The 16,958-nt window shown below is 53.2% G+C and overlaps 2 protein-coding genes across 6 annotated transcripts in view; both read right to left on the bottom strand.

Annotated features, from left to right (window-relative positions):
* Nucleotides 1-16,958, bottom strand: part of HNRNPM (heterogeneous nuclear ribonucleoprotein M) — a 277,045-nt gene that overhangs the window by 179,691 nt on the left and 80,396 nt on the right. The gene's annotated exons all lie outside the window — the stretch shown is intronic.
* The window catches only part of CERS4 (ceramide synthase 4), a 32,257-nt gene that overhangs the window by 5,975 nt on the left and 9,324 nt on the right, over nt 1-16,958 (bottom strand). For 4 of the 5 annotated variants that reach the window (XM_025457298.3, XM_025457296.3, XM_025457295.3 and 1 more), the window contains exon 2: nt 906-1,079. In XM_025457298.3, coding sequence (XP_025313083.1) covers nt 906-1,078 — 173 coding nt within the window. In that variant the 5' untranslated portion in view covers nt 1,079. Of the gene's footprint in view, nt 1-905; nt 1,080-8,205; nt 8,450-16,958 lie in introns of those variants that run through there. The other variant, XM_035702883.2, reaches the window with a different exon arrangement.

Below are 16,958 nucleotides of genomic sequence, written 5' to 3'. Positions count from 1 at the left end.
GAAGGGGCAGGATGTGGTAACTAACCTCTGATGAAGCCATCAGTTAAATACACCCCCCCCCAACCCCAGGCTGCAGTAGGGAACCTGGACACAGTCTCGTGCCCTCCCGCCCTGTGGGAAAGGTGGGGACTCACCCTTACAATCCTGACGGACTTGGGCCCCTTAGAATCCCTCAGGCAAAGCCTCGGTCCCAGATGACCTACCCCCTGTGTGACCACAGGCCGGGCCCCTGACCTCTCTGTGCCTCCATTTCCTATCTGTAAAACGGGGACCATGACAGTCCCGCCTCACGGGGTCGCACCGAGAGCTGAGTTAAGACGCAGCTCAGAGCAACGGTGAGCCTGGGGCAGGCGTTCAGGGAGGGGGTGGTGGTTGGTGTCAAAGAAATAACCACCTCAGTGGGTCTTCCCCGGGTGCCCTGGGTCAGCCTGTATCCAGGGCAATCCTCAGGAATGGAGAGACCAAGCAAGATGCACGATGCTCCCATGTCCCTGCGGTCAGGGCAGGACAAAGCCAGGGACCCCAAGTGGGGGCCAAAGGGGGGGCTAAGGGCTCCAAGGGGGTCGGGGGGGCTGGAGGGGCCCAGCCTACAGGAGAGAGGCAGGAGCGAGCGGGCAAGAGTTCCTCTGCTCACTGGCCTCCGCAGAGCCATCCTTGGTCAGCAGAGCAAGGACCTGCCCCCTGGGGCTTCCACCCATTCGCTGACGACGCTGGCACACCCAGCCTAGTGCGTGACCGCAGCCCAGCCATCAGAGGCTGGACGAGTGTGGGCGGCAGCAGCTCCAGGGGGGCCGGGGAAGGCACGGGGGCTCCCAGCCAGGCTCCACCCAGGACAAAGCCACACAGGATGGGCAGCCGGGGTGAGCACCGCACCTCCTGGGAGTGGCAACGACGCAGACACTCACCTCTCGAAGGTGAAGCGCATGACCACCAGGGCCAGCGCCAGGGGCAGGGCTGCCAGCAAGTCCCGGGGGTGAGCAAAGACCAGGCCATCCCGGTCCTCCAGGACAGCCCACGTGTTGTTGGGTGGGAGCCAGAACCTGTCCTGCCAGAACCATTCGTTGAGGCTGGACCACATCCTGTGGGCACAGGGTCCGGTTAACAGGAGCTCAGCATGCGGGAGGACCCCCCCCATCCCCACCACCCCTCCCCAGGGCCTGGTGACCTCGGCTTTATGACTGCCCGTGTCAAGGACAGACTTGCGCCGTGTGCCCTCGGGCAAGTGACCAGACCACTCTGAACCGCAAGCTCATGTGTCCAACGGGGACAGCAGCCCACCCGTCAGCCCAGCCTGATGAGGCCCACAAAGGGCTGCCCCGGTGCCTGCTGACCCTCAAAGCACACCTCGTGAAAACACTCATTATTTGGCACCTTATGGATGTAAAAAAGGCAGCCAGAAGTTACGAGACTGGCTGACGGGGGCATAAGCTCGGGTTCCCAAGCGTCCGGGAAGGTCTCCCACACCGCGGGGAGGTGTCCCCAGCACAGCCCAAAGATGCCAAAGTTGAGGAAACCCGCAATTCCCTCCCTGGCCATCCTCCCAGGCGTGAACACCGGCACCGCCTGCCACGAGGCTCGGCCGCAGAGCCCAGTGCGTGGCCGTGCCCGCCAGTCCCTGGAGCGGCAGGCAGGGCATGAAAGCTCCCCAGCGCCGTCCTGAGGGGCCCCAGCAGCTCTGCACACCCCCCCCCCACGATCTTAAGACAAGTGATCCGCCCCCACACTGGTCCCCACTCAGGATGTTTATTTGTCCTTACATCCATCCATCTGTCCATCAGTCCCATCTCATCCATCCATCCCCACTTCATCCATCCACTTTTTTTTTTAACATTTTATTATTTATTCATGAGAGATAGAGAGAGGCAGAGACACAGGCGGAGGGAGAAGCAGGCTCCATGCTGGAAGCCCGATGCGGGACTCGATCCCGGGACTCCGAGATCACGCCCTGAGCCAAAGGCAGATGCTCAAACACTGAGCCACCCAGGCGTCCCTCCATCTGCCTTCTTACCTGCTGATCTGTCTGTCCATCCACTCATTGTCTGTCCAACCATCTGTCCCTCCAACCATCTACCAGCCCACCCACCCACCAGTCATCCATCTATCCATCCAGCCCGTCCTCTGTTCATCCATCCACCTGCCCACTTGTCTGTCCATTCATCCACTTGCCTCCCCATCTGTCCGTCCATCCATCCATCCATCCATCCATCTATCCATCTTCTTACCTGCTGATCTACCTGTCTGTTCCTCCACTCATTTTCTGTCCATCTGTCCCTCCAACCACCTACCAGCCAACCCACCCACCAGTCATCCATCTATCCATCCATCCCGTCATCTGTTATTTCATCCATCTGTCTGCCCACCTGTCCGTCCGTCCATCCATCCATCCATCCATCCGCCCAGCTAGCTACCTGTCCATCCATCCATCCATCCATCCATCCATCCGCCTACCCAGCTGTCCATCTGTCCAACCATCCATCCATGAGGTGTTCTCTGATTGACTTATGCCAGCATGTGGCTAGGTGTTGGGGACACAGCAGGGAAAAAAGCAGACACATTCCTATCCCCATGGAGCTCTCAGCCCAGCGGTGGGGAGGGGGGTGGGGGCAGCCACCACACAAGTAAACAGATTCATAAATGAGATAACACTGTGTGCCGGGGCCTGCTAGAAAATAAGCAGGGTACCATGATTTTAAATGGGGTGACCAATGAAAGCCTAAGGAGTTGCCATCTGAGCAGAGACCCGGAGACAAGGAAGGCCTGGGTTTATGCAGAAGAGAAAAGGGGTGGTAGGGAGGGACTTTCAGAGAAATAAGCAGCAGGTGCAAAGGCCCTGAGGCAGAACTGAGCTCAGAGTGTTGGGGGAGCAGCAAGACACCCCTGTGGCTGGAGCAGAATGAGTGATGGGGAGAGAGGAAGGAGGGGGACAGGGGCAGGTCATGCAGGGCCTGTGGGCTTCAGGGAGGAATCTGGATGACTTCCCCCAACATGCATGATTAAAAATTTCAAACCCACAGAAAAGCCAAAAGAATTTACAGGGAACACCCACAACCCACCACTAAGGCCTACTGTCCACAGTTTGCTCATCTGCTCTATTGCACATCGGCCAGCGCATCCATCCTCCCCTCCATCCCCCCTCATCAGGCCATCTTATTTTTCTGGATGCATTTTTAAAGTAAGCAGCACACATCAAGGGACGCCTGGGTGGCTCAGCGGTTGAGTGTCTGCCTTCGGCTCGGGGCATGATCCCGGGGTCCTGGGATCGAGTCCCACATCGGGCTCCCTGCGAGGAGCCTGCTCTCTCTCTCTCTCTCTCTGTTTCTCATGAATAAAAAGCAGCAGACATCGAGCCCCATCACCTCTAAATATTTCAGGATGCAGATCATTAGCTAGGCTTCAATATTTGCTAATGGGTTTTCTTTTTTCCCCTTTCAAGGTAAAATTTACTAGGGCGAAATGCATAAATCCTTAAGGGTACAGCAGCCGAGTTCAGACAAATGCAGGTCCCTGCGTGATGCAGTCTCCAGCCACGAACATTCTCGTCCCTCCACAAAGCTGTCGTGCCCCTGTTGGTCAATCTCCATCTCCCTGTCCTAAAGGTACCCTCTGTTCCGAGTTTTGTTTCCACCGCATATTTATGGTCTGTGCTAGAAGTTCACATACATGGAATCGCACACCCCATCTTTGTGTCTGGCTACTTTCACTCCGTGTAATGTTTCTGAGATTCATTCACGTCATGGGGTCTACCGGTAGCTGCTGCTACTGCTTTATTATTATTATTATTACTAAATCATGGATATGTATAAATATACCACAACTGGTTATTGCCTTCTTGTTGATGAGCAATCGGGGTTCTCTTTTGGGGTGATTTTGAGCAAAGCTGTTATGAACGTTCACACCTGCTGGGTCAACCCCCAGGAGTGTAATTCCTAGATCCCAAGGCGGCTGCCTGTTTGACTTCATAAGCAACAGCCAGACTGTGGGGTGGCTGTACCATTTTCCACTTCCACTCGTGGAGTCTGGAGCTTCTGTGGCCCTTGGTTTTATTTTATTTTATTTTAATTTTTTTTAAATTTTTATTTATTTATGATAGTTAGTCATACAGAGAGAGAGAGAGAGGCAGAGACATAGGGAGAGGGAGAAGCAGGCTCCATGCACCGGGAGCCCGACGTGGGATCCGATCCCGGGTCTCCAGGATCGCGCCCTGGGCCAAAGGCAGGCGCTAAACCGCTGCGCCACCCAGGGATCCCTTTGGTTTTATTTTAGATGAGGAGACAAGCCGTGGGGTGTTGGCGGTCACGTGGGAAGTGGCCTTCTCGAGGCCGCAAGGAGGTGCTCTCCCCTGGGAGGGGGTGGAGAGGAGGGGCACATTTCTAGAGACTCTTTGTTTTTTAAGTAAGTTAGTTAGATTGATTGATTACTTATTTATTCATTTATTCATTTATTTTCTCTACACCCAGCATGGGGCTCGAACTCACGACCCGACCTGGAGATCAAGAGCTGCACACTCTTCCGACTGAACCAGCCAGGCACCCTTGCAGAGATATCTTGGAGGCAGAGCCCCCAAGAACTGAACACCCTCAACATATGAGCCAGAGGGAGAGAAGCACACCTATCGGGCTTCATTTCTGTAAAGTTCAACAGCAGGCAAGACCAACCTAGGAGGCTGGCATTAGTTTCCCGTGGCCACTGTCGCACGTGCCCACTCATGCGGGGGCTTACAACAATGCAGCTTTCTTCTCTCACAGTTCTGGGGGGCCGGAGTCTGGGAGGGGTCTTGCTGGGAGGTTGGGAGGGGCTGTGCTCCTTCGGGAGCTCCAGAGGGGGGATCCCTTCCTGCCTCTTCTGGCTTCGAGAGGCCACTTGCACTCCCGCCTTCTGTCTCCAAAGCCAACATCAACTGTCTCTCTGATCTCCTGCCTCCCTCTTATAAAGGCCCTTGTGATGACATTAGGGAATCTGGCGTCAGCCCCCATCTCAACGTCAGCTGACCAGCAACCTCTACTCCTCTTTGTCACACGAAGCTCCAGGACTAGGATGTGGGCACCTTTAGGGGTCCTGGGTAGGCTTAATTCCACCTACCACGTTGCTGGACATCGGACAGGCGACTGCTCTGGGGACAGGCAGTGACCAGAGGGGCCCTGTGGGGTTGCCTGAGGCTGGCATGTTCTGTTTCCTGATCCAGGTGCTATTCTGGTTGAGAAAATTCACTGGGCTATGCATCTATGATGCGGGCCCTTCTCTCTCTGCAACTTAAAGCGTCTGCATTTTTATTTTTTATTTTATTTTATTTTTTTTAATTTTTATTTTATTTTATTTTTTTAAATTTTTATTTTATTTTATTTTTTTTTGCGTCTGCATTTTTAAAGTCTACAATTCCGATTCCATTTCCCACGGGTGGGCCTCTCCCCAACCCCACGATGCCAGCCGGCTGTCCTACAGCTCAACTCAGTTCCAACACTCTACCTGGACACAGCCTGGGAGTCCCCAGGCTCAGTCCTCTGTCACTGGCCCGCTGCCACTTGTGTCCAAATTAAATCATTGTCACCTATGCTTCTGACCAACTGGGTGTCAATCACGGGTTCCCAGGACCCTCTCCTTGGGTTTGAGTACTTGGCTGGAGTGGCTCACAGAACTCAGAAACATTTCACTTACTAGATGATAAGGTTTTTTTTTTTTTTTTTTTTAAGATTTTATTTATTTATTCATAAGAGACACACACAGAGAGAAGTAGGCTCCCTGTAGGGAGCCTGATGGGGGACTTGATCCCAGGACCCCAGGATCACGACATAAGCCAAAGGCAGACACTCAACCACGGAGCCACCCAGGTGCTCCGATCACAAAGTTTTATTACAAAAGGACACAACTCGGTCAGGAACAGCCGATGGAAGAGACGTAGAGAGCAAGGTGCAGGGGAGGGGTGCTACATCCACACGTACGACTTTCCCCAAATTTCCATGTGCGCACCAACCAGGAAACTCTCTGAACCCTGCCCTTTGGGTTTTCAGGGAGGCTCATTACGAAGGCAGGCTTGATTCAATCATTGATCACTGATGATGAAGTCGACCTGCAGCCCCTGTCCCCTCCCTGGAGGCGGGAGGGGTGGCACTGACCGGTTGCACCCTCTATCCACAATTGCTTTCCCTGACGACTGACCTTCCCTCTTCCTCGGGTGACTCTGGGCCTTTCCAAAAATCACCACCTTACCCTAACAAAAGACACCTTGATCACTCTTATCATGGGAAATTCTAAGGGTTTCAGGAGCTTTGTGCATGACCAGGGACAAAAATGTATTTCTTATTCTACATTGCACTATCACAAGTCAGATACAAAAAAAAAGAAGAATTCCCAGAGTCCGAGTCTCAGAGCCAGCATGTGGCCGACGTGCACGTCCATGGGGATGTGTGGAACGGCCCAGGGAAGCGTGGGGGTGAAAGAGCATCCCGCAGACCATGCCGCGGGGCCTGTGGCAGTCAGCGAGGTGGCTACAGTGGCAGCAGCTTGACAAATGGTCCAGGGTGTGTGACTGTGGCTCGTCTAGAGCCACAGGGCTCCGATGGCCCAGAGAGAATGGACAGATGCAAGCAGGGACTCCCGCCTGGGTGGTTGATGGCTCTAGGAGAAACCTCCCTCGCTAGCAGGCAAGGATGGCTTGATCCCATGCACACGCACGCCCAGCCTGGCATTCCCGCCTCCAACCAGAGCCCCACCCACTGCAGGGCATGTCCAGCCTCCTCCTCAGCCGCTCTCCCGCTCGCCCAGCAGACCTTCCTTCCCCCTCCCCAGGCCCAGCGCAGATGGAAACACATGGGGAGCCCCAGGAAAGCCCCCAGCCAGCCAGAGCCCAAGCAGGTCCCTAGGGATCCAGGCCCCCAAGCCCATGTTCGTCCCCCCAACTCCAGGGTGGTGCTTCCAAATCATGATGAGCTTCAGAGACAGGAGGGAACACATGGGGGCAACGGCATCTTCCAATCTCGGGCCTCCGCTGATGTCACAGCTTCCAAGCCCACCATCCACGGCCTGACACCGTCTGCTCCCGCCACACCATAGGGTTTCACACGGCCAGCTTCTCCAAGTGTGCCCTCTGCCCAGAATGCCCATATCCAATATTTATTGCCCTGTGCTGGGTGCTGAGGACACTAAACAGTGAGGGCAGTGGGCAAGGGCTCGGTCTCCACAGGGCTCACACTCCTTCCTCGGCTGTCTGGCAAACTCCCATGCATTCTTCAAAACCCAGTTCATTTTGTCACCTCCTCCAGGAGGCACCTCCCGATTGCCACCACCTTGGATTTAGTTTAAAGCACACTCCCCCAGCCCTGCTTCACTCACTGTGAGGTTGGGAGTGAGTCATGAAGTCTTTTTTGGAGACTGTTGGGGGGGTGGGGGTGGAGAAGGAAGGAAGCATGACCAGCCTGGAACCCCAGTCCCCTCAGCTGAAGCAAGCCCAGCCCTTTCTGACCCACCTTGACTGCAGAGGTCTCAGCCCTGGAAGCTGTTCTCTGAACCGTCTGTCCCCCTCCCAGCCACTCACCCTCTTGACAAAGAGACACTACGGGATAAGAAGAAAACGGGGTCTGAGGCCCAGCAGACGGGCCGAGTCCCAGCTGCAGGACTCCCAGTCCTGGGGGGTGGGCCTCACTTTCTCCACCCACGTGTTGGTGGGACAGGTGCCCGTCCCCCTCACAAGCCAGAGGCCCTGCATAGGGAGCGCCTAGGCGAGGCCTGGCACACAGGCGGGGCTCAGGTGCGGCTGTTACCAGGCACTCACGGCCAGCCAGGCCCAAGCTTCCCTCGCATGCCCATGTGACCCCCCAACACACGCCTTCCCTCCCCAGGCCATGGGAAGGAAGGAGGTTCAGGGTGCCATTCCTCAATTTTCATTTTGCTCTTTGGGGGCCCCCAGCTCCTCTGCTCGCTTCTTGTGGCTCACTGCCACCCTGGGGCCTGGCGGCCCCGTCTGGAAAACAGGTACAGCCGCACCGCCTGTTTTCCTGACTACCGGGTGGGCCCAGGAAGCCGGGCCAGCTCACAACACCGCACGCTGGCATCGCAACTGTGACTCCTGTGTCCCCCTTCCCTGCTCACCAGCCATGCAGCCTCAGGCAGGCGACCAGGCCGCTCCGGGGCCTCTGGTGCCTCATCTGTAGGGATAACAATGACCCTCTCCCACGGGGTGGGGTGCTGAGCACTAACTCGGACCCCACTTACATGTCGTCAGCAGCAGGGAGGGCAGGGTGGAAGGAGAGGCATCTGGGGAAGAGGGATGCTGGCCCACAGCAGGTTCTGGATGGTTCTTCCCAGAACCTCCCTGACCTCGGCTGTAGTGAATGAACTCAGGCTGGGCTTAGCCGGGGCCACCGAGGGGTCGTTCGGAGAGTCCCCAAGTGTGTGAGTGGCTGGTCCAGCCCAGCCAGCCTGAGCCCGAGCGTACATCCCCATCACCCCTGCCCTGCCCCCAGTCCCCCTGCGAGGCCACTGTGTCTTGAAGCCTGGCTGGCTGGCCCCATGCCCAGCCCTGCCCCTGCCACCTGGGAGCCAGACTCTGATAATCCTTCCTAGTGGCTAAAAATACCCTCAGACCGGGAGAGGGAGATTAGGGCTTTGTGTTGATATGGGGAGGGGGGATGAGCAGAGGATCGCTGTTCCCCTCAGGGGCCCAGTGAGCACGCTGGACCCCCGCTGCTCCCCGAACGCCCACAGCTGCCCGGCAGAGCAGGGCTGTGCACAGAGGTTCGTTTTATTTTAAATCTAGCTGGACGTTGCAGGCCTTGCCCGAGGTTGAGGAAAAAGGAAATAAATTCAGTCTCCAGATGTCTGGGCTGCCCAGGGACGGACAGGGACACACGCACGCGCACACACACACAAGCACACACTCTCCGGGCTCCTGCAGCCTGGCCTGCTGCCGGGGGTCACCTGACTTCTGCGGCTGGAGGCCCAGGCAGGGAACACATGATGTGCTAAGTGCGGTGTGTGTGTAGATAACCACAGCCACCCCTGCACCGTCTGCCCCGGATGGCCGTGGCTCCTCCACCGAGCACCTCTCTGAGCAGAGGGCCGACGGGGTGCTAACGGCCAGAGACCCAGCAGGTCTGGGAGACGCTACCCTGCTGCTCCCTGTGAAGAGCCCAAGGAGGGCCCCGGGTCCAGGGCTCTGCCTCACACCCCCACCCCTCATATTCAGGCACACTTCTGGGGGCATCTGGGTGGCTCAGTCGGTTACGACTCCTGATTTAAGGCAGGTCATGATCTCAGGGTCGTGAGATCAAGCCCCGTGTTGGCCGTGGGGCTTGCTTAAGATTCTCTCTTTCCCTCTCCATTTTCTCTCTAAAAACACATACAAACATGTCATTAAGAAATTTTTTTTTAATTAGAAAAAAATAACTTAAAAAACCTACAAAAATAGACCTACCTCTGCCGTCCATACTCTGGTTCTGCTGATAAACCCTCTCACACCCCACCAACTCAACTTACTGCAATGGCTGCTTGCTGGTCTCTTAATTCTCCGAGCTCATTCCTGCCCCAGGGCCTTTGCATGTGCTGTGTCCACCTTACTAAGCTCACTCTTGCCCCAGGGCCTTTGCATGTGCTGTTCCACTACACAGCCCTGTACCTAGCTCTATCTCATTATTCACATCTCAGCTCACTCTTCGGAGAAAGCTTCTCAGATCACTACCAAAGAAGCCTGTGTATTATTCCATCTCCTCACTCTGTTCTTTTTTTTTTTTTTTTAAGATTTTATTTATTTATTTATTAATGAGAGACAGAGAAAGAAAGAGAGAGAAAGACAGAGAGAGAGAGAGAGAGAGAGAGAGAGAGGGAGATTGAGGCAGAGACACAGGAGAGGGAGAAGTAGGCTCCATGCAGGGAGCCCGACGTGGGACTCGATCCCGGGTCTCCAGGATCACACCCTGGGCCGAAGGCAGGCCCCAAACTGCTGAGCCACCAGGGATCGCTGAGGTCAGATGTTCTAAAAGAAGCCACCACCGGGTCTCCAGTCTGGCTCAGATGGTGGAGCCCGGGACTCCTGATCTCAGGATTGTGAGTTCAAGCCCCACGCTGGGTGTGGAGCCTACTTAAAAAGGAACCACCTGGGCAGCGCTGGTGGCGCAGCAGTTTAGTGCCACCGGCAGCACAGGGCGTGATCTGGAGACCCTGGATCGAGTCCCGTGTCAGGCTCTCTGCATGGAGCCTGCTTGTGTCTCTGCCTCTCTCTCTCTCTCTCCCTGCATCTCTATGAATAAATAAATAAAATCTTTAAAAAAAAAAAAAAAAGGAACCACCTGTCTTAACAGGCGACATCAGCTTGATCCCCATAAAGTGGATCCCCTGTGGCCCCATTTCAGAATTGGGAAGCCCAAGGTTTAGAGCAAGAAGCCCCTGGTCATCCAACCGGCAAGAACTGGGAACTCACCAGGGCAGAGAGGGGGCTGCTCCGGACCACCGGTGGGCTCAGGGCTCACAGGACCCGGTGAGCAAGCTCCGACTCCACCCCTCTACGCTTTCAGGGCGCTAGTGGCTCAGCCCAGGTTTTTTTTTTTTTAAGATTTTCATTTATTCATTTAAGAGAGGGAGAGAAATAGTGCTTGTGCATGTGGAGGAAAGAGCAGAGGGAGGGGGACAGACTCCACGCTGAGCACAGAGCCCGACACAGGGCTCGATCCCACAACCCTGAGATCACGACTGGAGCCGAAATCAAGAGTCGGAGGCTTAACCAATGGAGAACCCCAGGCGCCCCTCAGCACATGATTTCTTCACATCTACACCCCTCGGCAGACTCGGGGCCTTAGGTGAGCTGGACCAGGTTCCCCAGTATCTCCAGCCTACTGGCCATGCTCTTTAGCACAGCCAGCCCCCCCAAACCCCACTGGGCTACACCTTCTCAGAACCACCCCTATCAGTGCCGCCACCCCCCAAATAGAACACCCACCAGTGGGGCCATGAGGAGCATTCTGCAGCTGCCTTGGGCACCCCCATGGAATCTGCTCCCTCCTGCAGCCCCACCGGGCCCCTGCACCATCCCACATCCAGACGTTGGGATGCGCTGGGATTCGTGAGAGCCTCCCCCATCGGACCAGCCTTCAGGACCCCGCACCCGCCGTGTCTTCTGCCTGAAATGCCTCCACCTGCTTCTGTGAGTCCGCTTCCGCTTCCACTGGTCTCTCAAGGCCTGGGTCAGATTCCACTTCCTCCTTAAGACACATGCTCTGCCTTTCCTGCACCCAGCAGAGCCCCCTCCCCAGCCTGGTCTGCCTCCCCACACCCCACCCTTGGGTCTTTCTTCAGCCCGGATCTTAGCGAGCTGGCTGGCTCTGAGTGCCCCCCTGGACAGGGAGGGACAGGGAGAGCCAGGGAGAGTCCTCTGGGTCCCCAGCATCACCTAGTCTGGGAGCATGTTTCGGAGGGGTGTGTCAACCAGGGAGGTGTCAAGGATCAAGAAAGGAGAGAGGATCGGGTGTCTTGGAGTTTGAAGGGGAAGTGAGCAGTTGTCAGTCCCAAAGGCAAGCAGGGGCGGGGCGGGGCGGGCAGCAGGATCTGACTATTACCTGCACAGGGGCTGATCAAGCATACAGGTGGGGGATGAGGGGAGCCCACTAGGGCTACTACACTAAAAACAAAAATACAGCTCCACAGAGGTCTCCCGGACATATAAGAAACAGCACGTCTAAAGTGCCTGATTCGATGTGTTCCCACATATGTCCATTCGTGTGAAATCGTCACCCCAACCGAGATAATGAACACGGCCATCCCTCCCTGAATTTCCCTTTCAGAGTCCATCCATCTCGATGTCCAACAGTTGGGGATCAGAAGGCTCGGGACTCCATACGACCAAATCTCACATGCCAGTCTGAAAGGCAGAGGGAGCTACACCACGATGGGCCCTGAGGACAGGACGTCCAGTTGAGGAAGCTAGTCCTGCGCTGTAGGAGTCCGAGTCGGCTCCTGGGAGGTCCCTAGCGGAGCCCCGTCCATAGAGACAGGAAGTAGATGGTGGGTGCCGGGGGTGGGGGATGTGGAGGGGGAGTCCGTGCTGCCTGGGTACAGAGTCTCAGTTTGGGCAGCTCAGAAACTTCTGGAAGCAGATGCACAACAATGGGAATATATCAATACCGAACTGTGCACTTAAAAATGGTCAAGATGGTAAGTTTTAGGTTATGTGTATTTTACGACAGATTTTTTTTAAGGGGGGGGAGGAGGGCCAGAGGAAGAGGGAGAGAGATTCTAAGCAGGCTCCATGCCGAGCGTGGAGTCCGGCGCTGGACTCATTGTCATGACCCTGAGGTCATGACCTGAGCTGAAATCAAAAGTCAACGCTTAACCGACTGAGCCACCCAGGTACTCCCAGTTTTTTTATTTTATTTTATTTTTTTTTTTAATTTAAAAAATTACCAAAGGGTGGCATAGTCAGTTAAGCAACTGACTCTTGGTTTCAGGTCTTGGTGTCGTGACATCAAGCCCCCCTCTTGGAGTCTGCTTGCGATCCTTTCTCACTCTCCCTCTACGTCTCCAGCTCATGCTCTTTTTCCCTCTCTCTAAAATTAATCAACTTTTAAAAATATTACCAAAGGGGAGAAAAGAGGTGGAAACGTTATGCTTATTGACTTGGGTGGGTGGGCCAGTGTGGTAACCAAAGAGTTAAAAAAAATAAAAGCAAATGCAGGAGCCACTAATGGCCTGATAGTCATTTACGCAATGGAAAACCACCAGGAGAGCTCAGCTTCCGCTGAAGGCAGGGTCAGCCCTGTCACACCAGCCCCCTCAGAGGCAACCAGAAACTGGGGACTACATAAACACAACTACCTGAAAGCCCCAGTGCTGTGATGTCCCACATGGTAGCCACCAGCAGCATGCGGCTATTTCTACTGCAATGAACTGAAATGAAATACAACACCAAATTCAATTCCTCAGTTGCACACAGCAAAATTTCTCTACTCAACGGCCACACGTGGCTTGTGGCCACCAGAGTAGCACAGATAGGGAACATGTCCATCCTTGTGGAAAATTCTACTGGGCAGTACTGCTCTGGGGTCTAGAGTGACCCCAAATAGGCAGTAGTTGGAGGGGAGTCTGTATACCTGGCATAACGAGCAATACAGGATGGGTTTCCCATTTGTACTGCTCTTTGCTGGAAATAGAAACTGGCTTGAAAAATGAGAAGAGACCAGAGAGATCACAATCGTTCAAGAATGGGACAGGACATGGAGGAAAAGAGAGAGCCAGAAAAAGGAAGTTCCAAATTCTACACAAAAACTCTGTGTATATCTCTTGTTCAGCCCTGAACCATGCGTGAGCAGGGTGGACTCCAACCAGCCCAGCTAAGGTGAAAAGAAAGGAAGAGAGATTTCATCTGCTACCCACCATGAGGAAAGCAGACTTTGGAACTTGAATCTAGACAGGTCAATTACCTGATTTATTTATTTATTATTTATTTTTTTTCAGTTACCTGATTAAAAAAAAAAAAATCAATCAGGGCAGCCTCGGTGGCTGAGCGGTTTAGTGCCACCTTCAGCCCGGGGTGTGATCCTGGAGTCCCGGGATTGAGTCCTATGTCGGGTTCCCTGCATGGAGCCCGCTTCTCCCTCTGCCTGTGTCTCTGCCTCTCTCTCTCTGTGTCTCTCACCAATAATAATAAAAAAAAATCAGAGGCACCTGCCTGGCTCAGTTGGTTAACCACCTACCTTCAGCTCAGGTAATGATCCTGAAGTCCTGGTTTTGAGCCCCACGTCCAGCTCCCTGCTCAATGGGGAGTCTACTTCCCCCTCTACCTCTGCCCCTCCCCCTGCTCGTGTTCTCTCTTCTCTCTCTCTCTCAAATAAATAAAATCTTAAAAAAAAAAGTCAGTGCTCTGCAGAGGAATACAACAGAATCCAGAGTCTCCACGATACATCTTGACAATGTCCAGAATACAACCTCAAATTACTTGATCTTTGGAGGAACAAGACCACATGACCCATACTCAAGACAGAAGGAAATTAATGGGGACTAGCCTGTGAGGTGACCCAGATGAGGTGACCCAGATGTTGGAAAGAGCAGGTATGGACTTTGAAGCAGGTATTACGGTCTATTCAAGGGTATGAAGGGGAGAAAGAAAAAAAAAAAAAGCTCTATTGAACGAACAAATAAGAAACCTTGGTGGAAAAGCAGAAAAACAAACCAAATGTAAACTCTAAAACTGAAAAATATAATACCTGCAATTACAAAGTCATATGTGGGCTTGATAGCGACTGAAGATGATGAAAGAGTCAACAAATTTGAAGCTATCTTAGATACTAGTAAACACTCCAATTGAAGAATAAGAAAAAACAAAGGTTGAATAAAGGTGTGCCATCTGGGGGATGCGCAGCTGGCTCAGACAGAAAAGCCTGCAATTCTTGATCTGGTTGTGAGTTTGAATCCCATGATGGGTGTAGAGATTATTAAAAAAAAAGAAAAAATAAATAAATTGCCTTTGGGGTACCTGGTTGGCCCAGCCGGTAGAGCCTGTGACTCTTGATCTCAGGGTTGCAAGTTCCAGCCCTAAGTTGGGTATAGAAATTATTTAAAAATAAAACCTTAAAAAAAAAGTACCATCTGGAAATAGACAGTGGTGATATTTGCACAACACTGTGAATGTACTCAGAGCTACTAAGTTGCACACTTCAAAATGGCTAAAATGCTGAATTTTATGTTTTGTATGTTTTACCACAATTGGGCCAAAAAAAAAAAAAAAGTGCACGGTCTCAGTAACCTTTGGGTTGTTATCAGAAGATCTAACAGGCATGTAATTTGAATCCCCAAAGGAGAAAGAAACAAGATTGGGGCAGGAAGAATATTTAAAGTAATATGAAAAGACTGTAGTTTCTCCCACGTCTACATATATCCAAGAAAACTCACGGAAATCGGCCATAAAGATACAGTTGTGCTCAGGAGAGTTATTATATCGGGAAGTTGGGGGAGGGAGGAGCTGGTCTATTTGTTTTGTGATTCACTGATTTTTACGAGGAATGTTTCACAGGGACTTAAATTTTTTAATTGTGGTCAAATACATACAAATATATTGTCTTAATTATTTTTAAGTGTACAGCTCAGTGGTACTAACTATAGTCATATTGTTGGGCAACCATCACCACCAACCACTTTTTCATCTTCAAAACTGAAACTCTGTTCCTGTTTTTTTTTAAGATTTTATTTATTTATTCATAAGAGACAGAGAAAGAGAGAGAGAGGCAGAGACACAGGCAGAGGGAGGGGCGGGGGGAGCCTGATGCGGGACTCGATCCCAGCACCCTGGGATCCCGCCCAGAGCCAAAGGCAGATGCTCAAGCACTGAGCCACCCAGGTGTCCCAAAACTCTGTTCCTATTAAACACTAACTCCCTACTCCTCCACCCCGGACCCCTGGTAACCTCTACTCTGCTGTTTTTTTTTTTTTTTCTTTCTGTTTTTAATATAGTATTTATCCTACTGTGGCTGGTGTCTCTCACTGAGCATAATGTCCTCATGTTGTAGCAGGTTATCAGAATGGCCTTCATTTTAAGGCTGAAGAAGATTCTAATGAGAATATATATTTAAGGTGACTTTTTATTTTATTTTTTTTTAATTTGTCTATTTGAGAGAGAGCGGGAGAGAGCATGAGCCGGGGGACAGGCAGATGGAGAAGTAGACTCTCTGCTGAGCAGGGAGCCCGACCCGGGGCTTGATCCCAGGACCCTGGGATCCTGATTTGAGCCAAAGGCAGACACTTATCTGACCGAGCCACTCAGGCGCCCCTCTATTTTTAAACAGAAAATCATATTAGCACAAAAGGAAAATAAAGGTTTCCACTGAAGGGGTGGTTGACAGAGGAGATATGGGCTTAGAGGGGGGCATTTCTAGCTGTCAAGGATTTCCCCACCCTAGCTCATCATTAAGAAACCAATTCCCAATCAAGCTCAGCCCCTGCCACTACCCACCCAGTGGAGGGAACCGTGGGTTCCAGGTTGTACTCTGATGGCACCCCTTCTCCACCCAACCTGGTCTAACATCTGCTCGACTTCTCCCACAGCTGGCCACTGGGTCCCTCTGCCACTCCCTGGTGACAGCGTACATGGACGCAGGTGCAGGCAGGGCTGCTTTCTGGGACAGCAGGCCTTGCCCATACCCATACCAGGGACTGCCCAACATACCCGGGATGCTGGTACCATGCCAGGTGTTATCAATACAAGTTTGCCCAGGGCAGGCTCTGTGCCAGGTGCTCTGCCCTTCTATCGTGGAAATGCTGTCAACATCCACATTTCCTTTTTTTTTTTTTTTTAACTGAGAGAGTATGTGCATAGTGGTGGCAGGGAGAGATGGAGAGGGAGAGAATCTTCAGCAGGCTCCATGCCCAGTGTGGAGGCCGGTGCGGGGCTTGTGATCACGACCCTGAGATCGTGACCTGAGCCCAAATCAAGTGTCAGAAGCTTAACCGACTGAGCCACCCAGTGGCTCAGTCACCAGTGGCACGAAAAAGCCCCAGCATCCCTTTTTCGTGGCTGAGTCTCAGGGACCCTGAGTCATCTACCCAGGGTCACACAGCTGGCATCTGAACCCTGCTATCACTGGGCGTTCCGACGGACGAGGGCGCACGGGACCTCAGCTCGTCAGCAGCAGCCCTGGCTTTCTTGGAAAGCAGAATCTGCCCCTGGGCCCGCACTCTACACCATCTCCACCTCTCTACTTTGGACTCTGCCTAGGGCCCCAGGGACACCCCCCCCCAAACCACGTCCTTGGCCAATCGCGGTGGCCGATCTATATGTTCACGACCTCCCACTGTGTATGGGACCCCCTGTCTGCCCTTCCTTCCAAGCACTGTGGCATCCTGGCTCCCCTCCTCTCTGCTCTTCTGTCTCTAATCCACGCTGCCTTGCCTCCCCTTTGGCCCCAAATCCAGTCCTGGGCCCCCACGGTCTCCTGCTGTCCCTGGACATTGCACCCACTGGGGAGCGGCGATCGGCACAGGCACAC

The sequence above is a fragment of the Canis lupus genome, chromosome 20 (genome assembly GCF_003254725.2).
Source record: "Canis lupus dingo isolate Sandy chromosome 20, ASM325472v2, whole genome shotgun sequence".
Lineage (NCBI taxonomy): Eukaryota > Metazoa > Chordata > Mammalia > Carnivora > Canidae > Canis > Canis lupus.
Note: the sequence above shows the minus strand (reverse complement) of the source record. Positions and strands in the feature narration are given on the sequence as shown.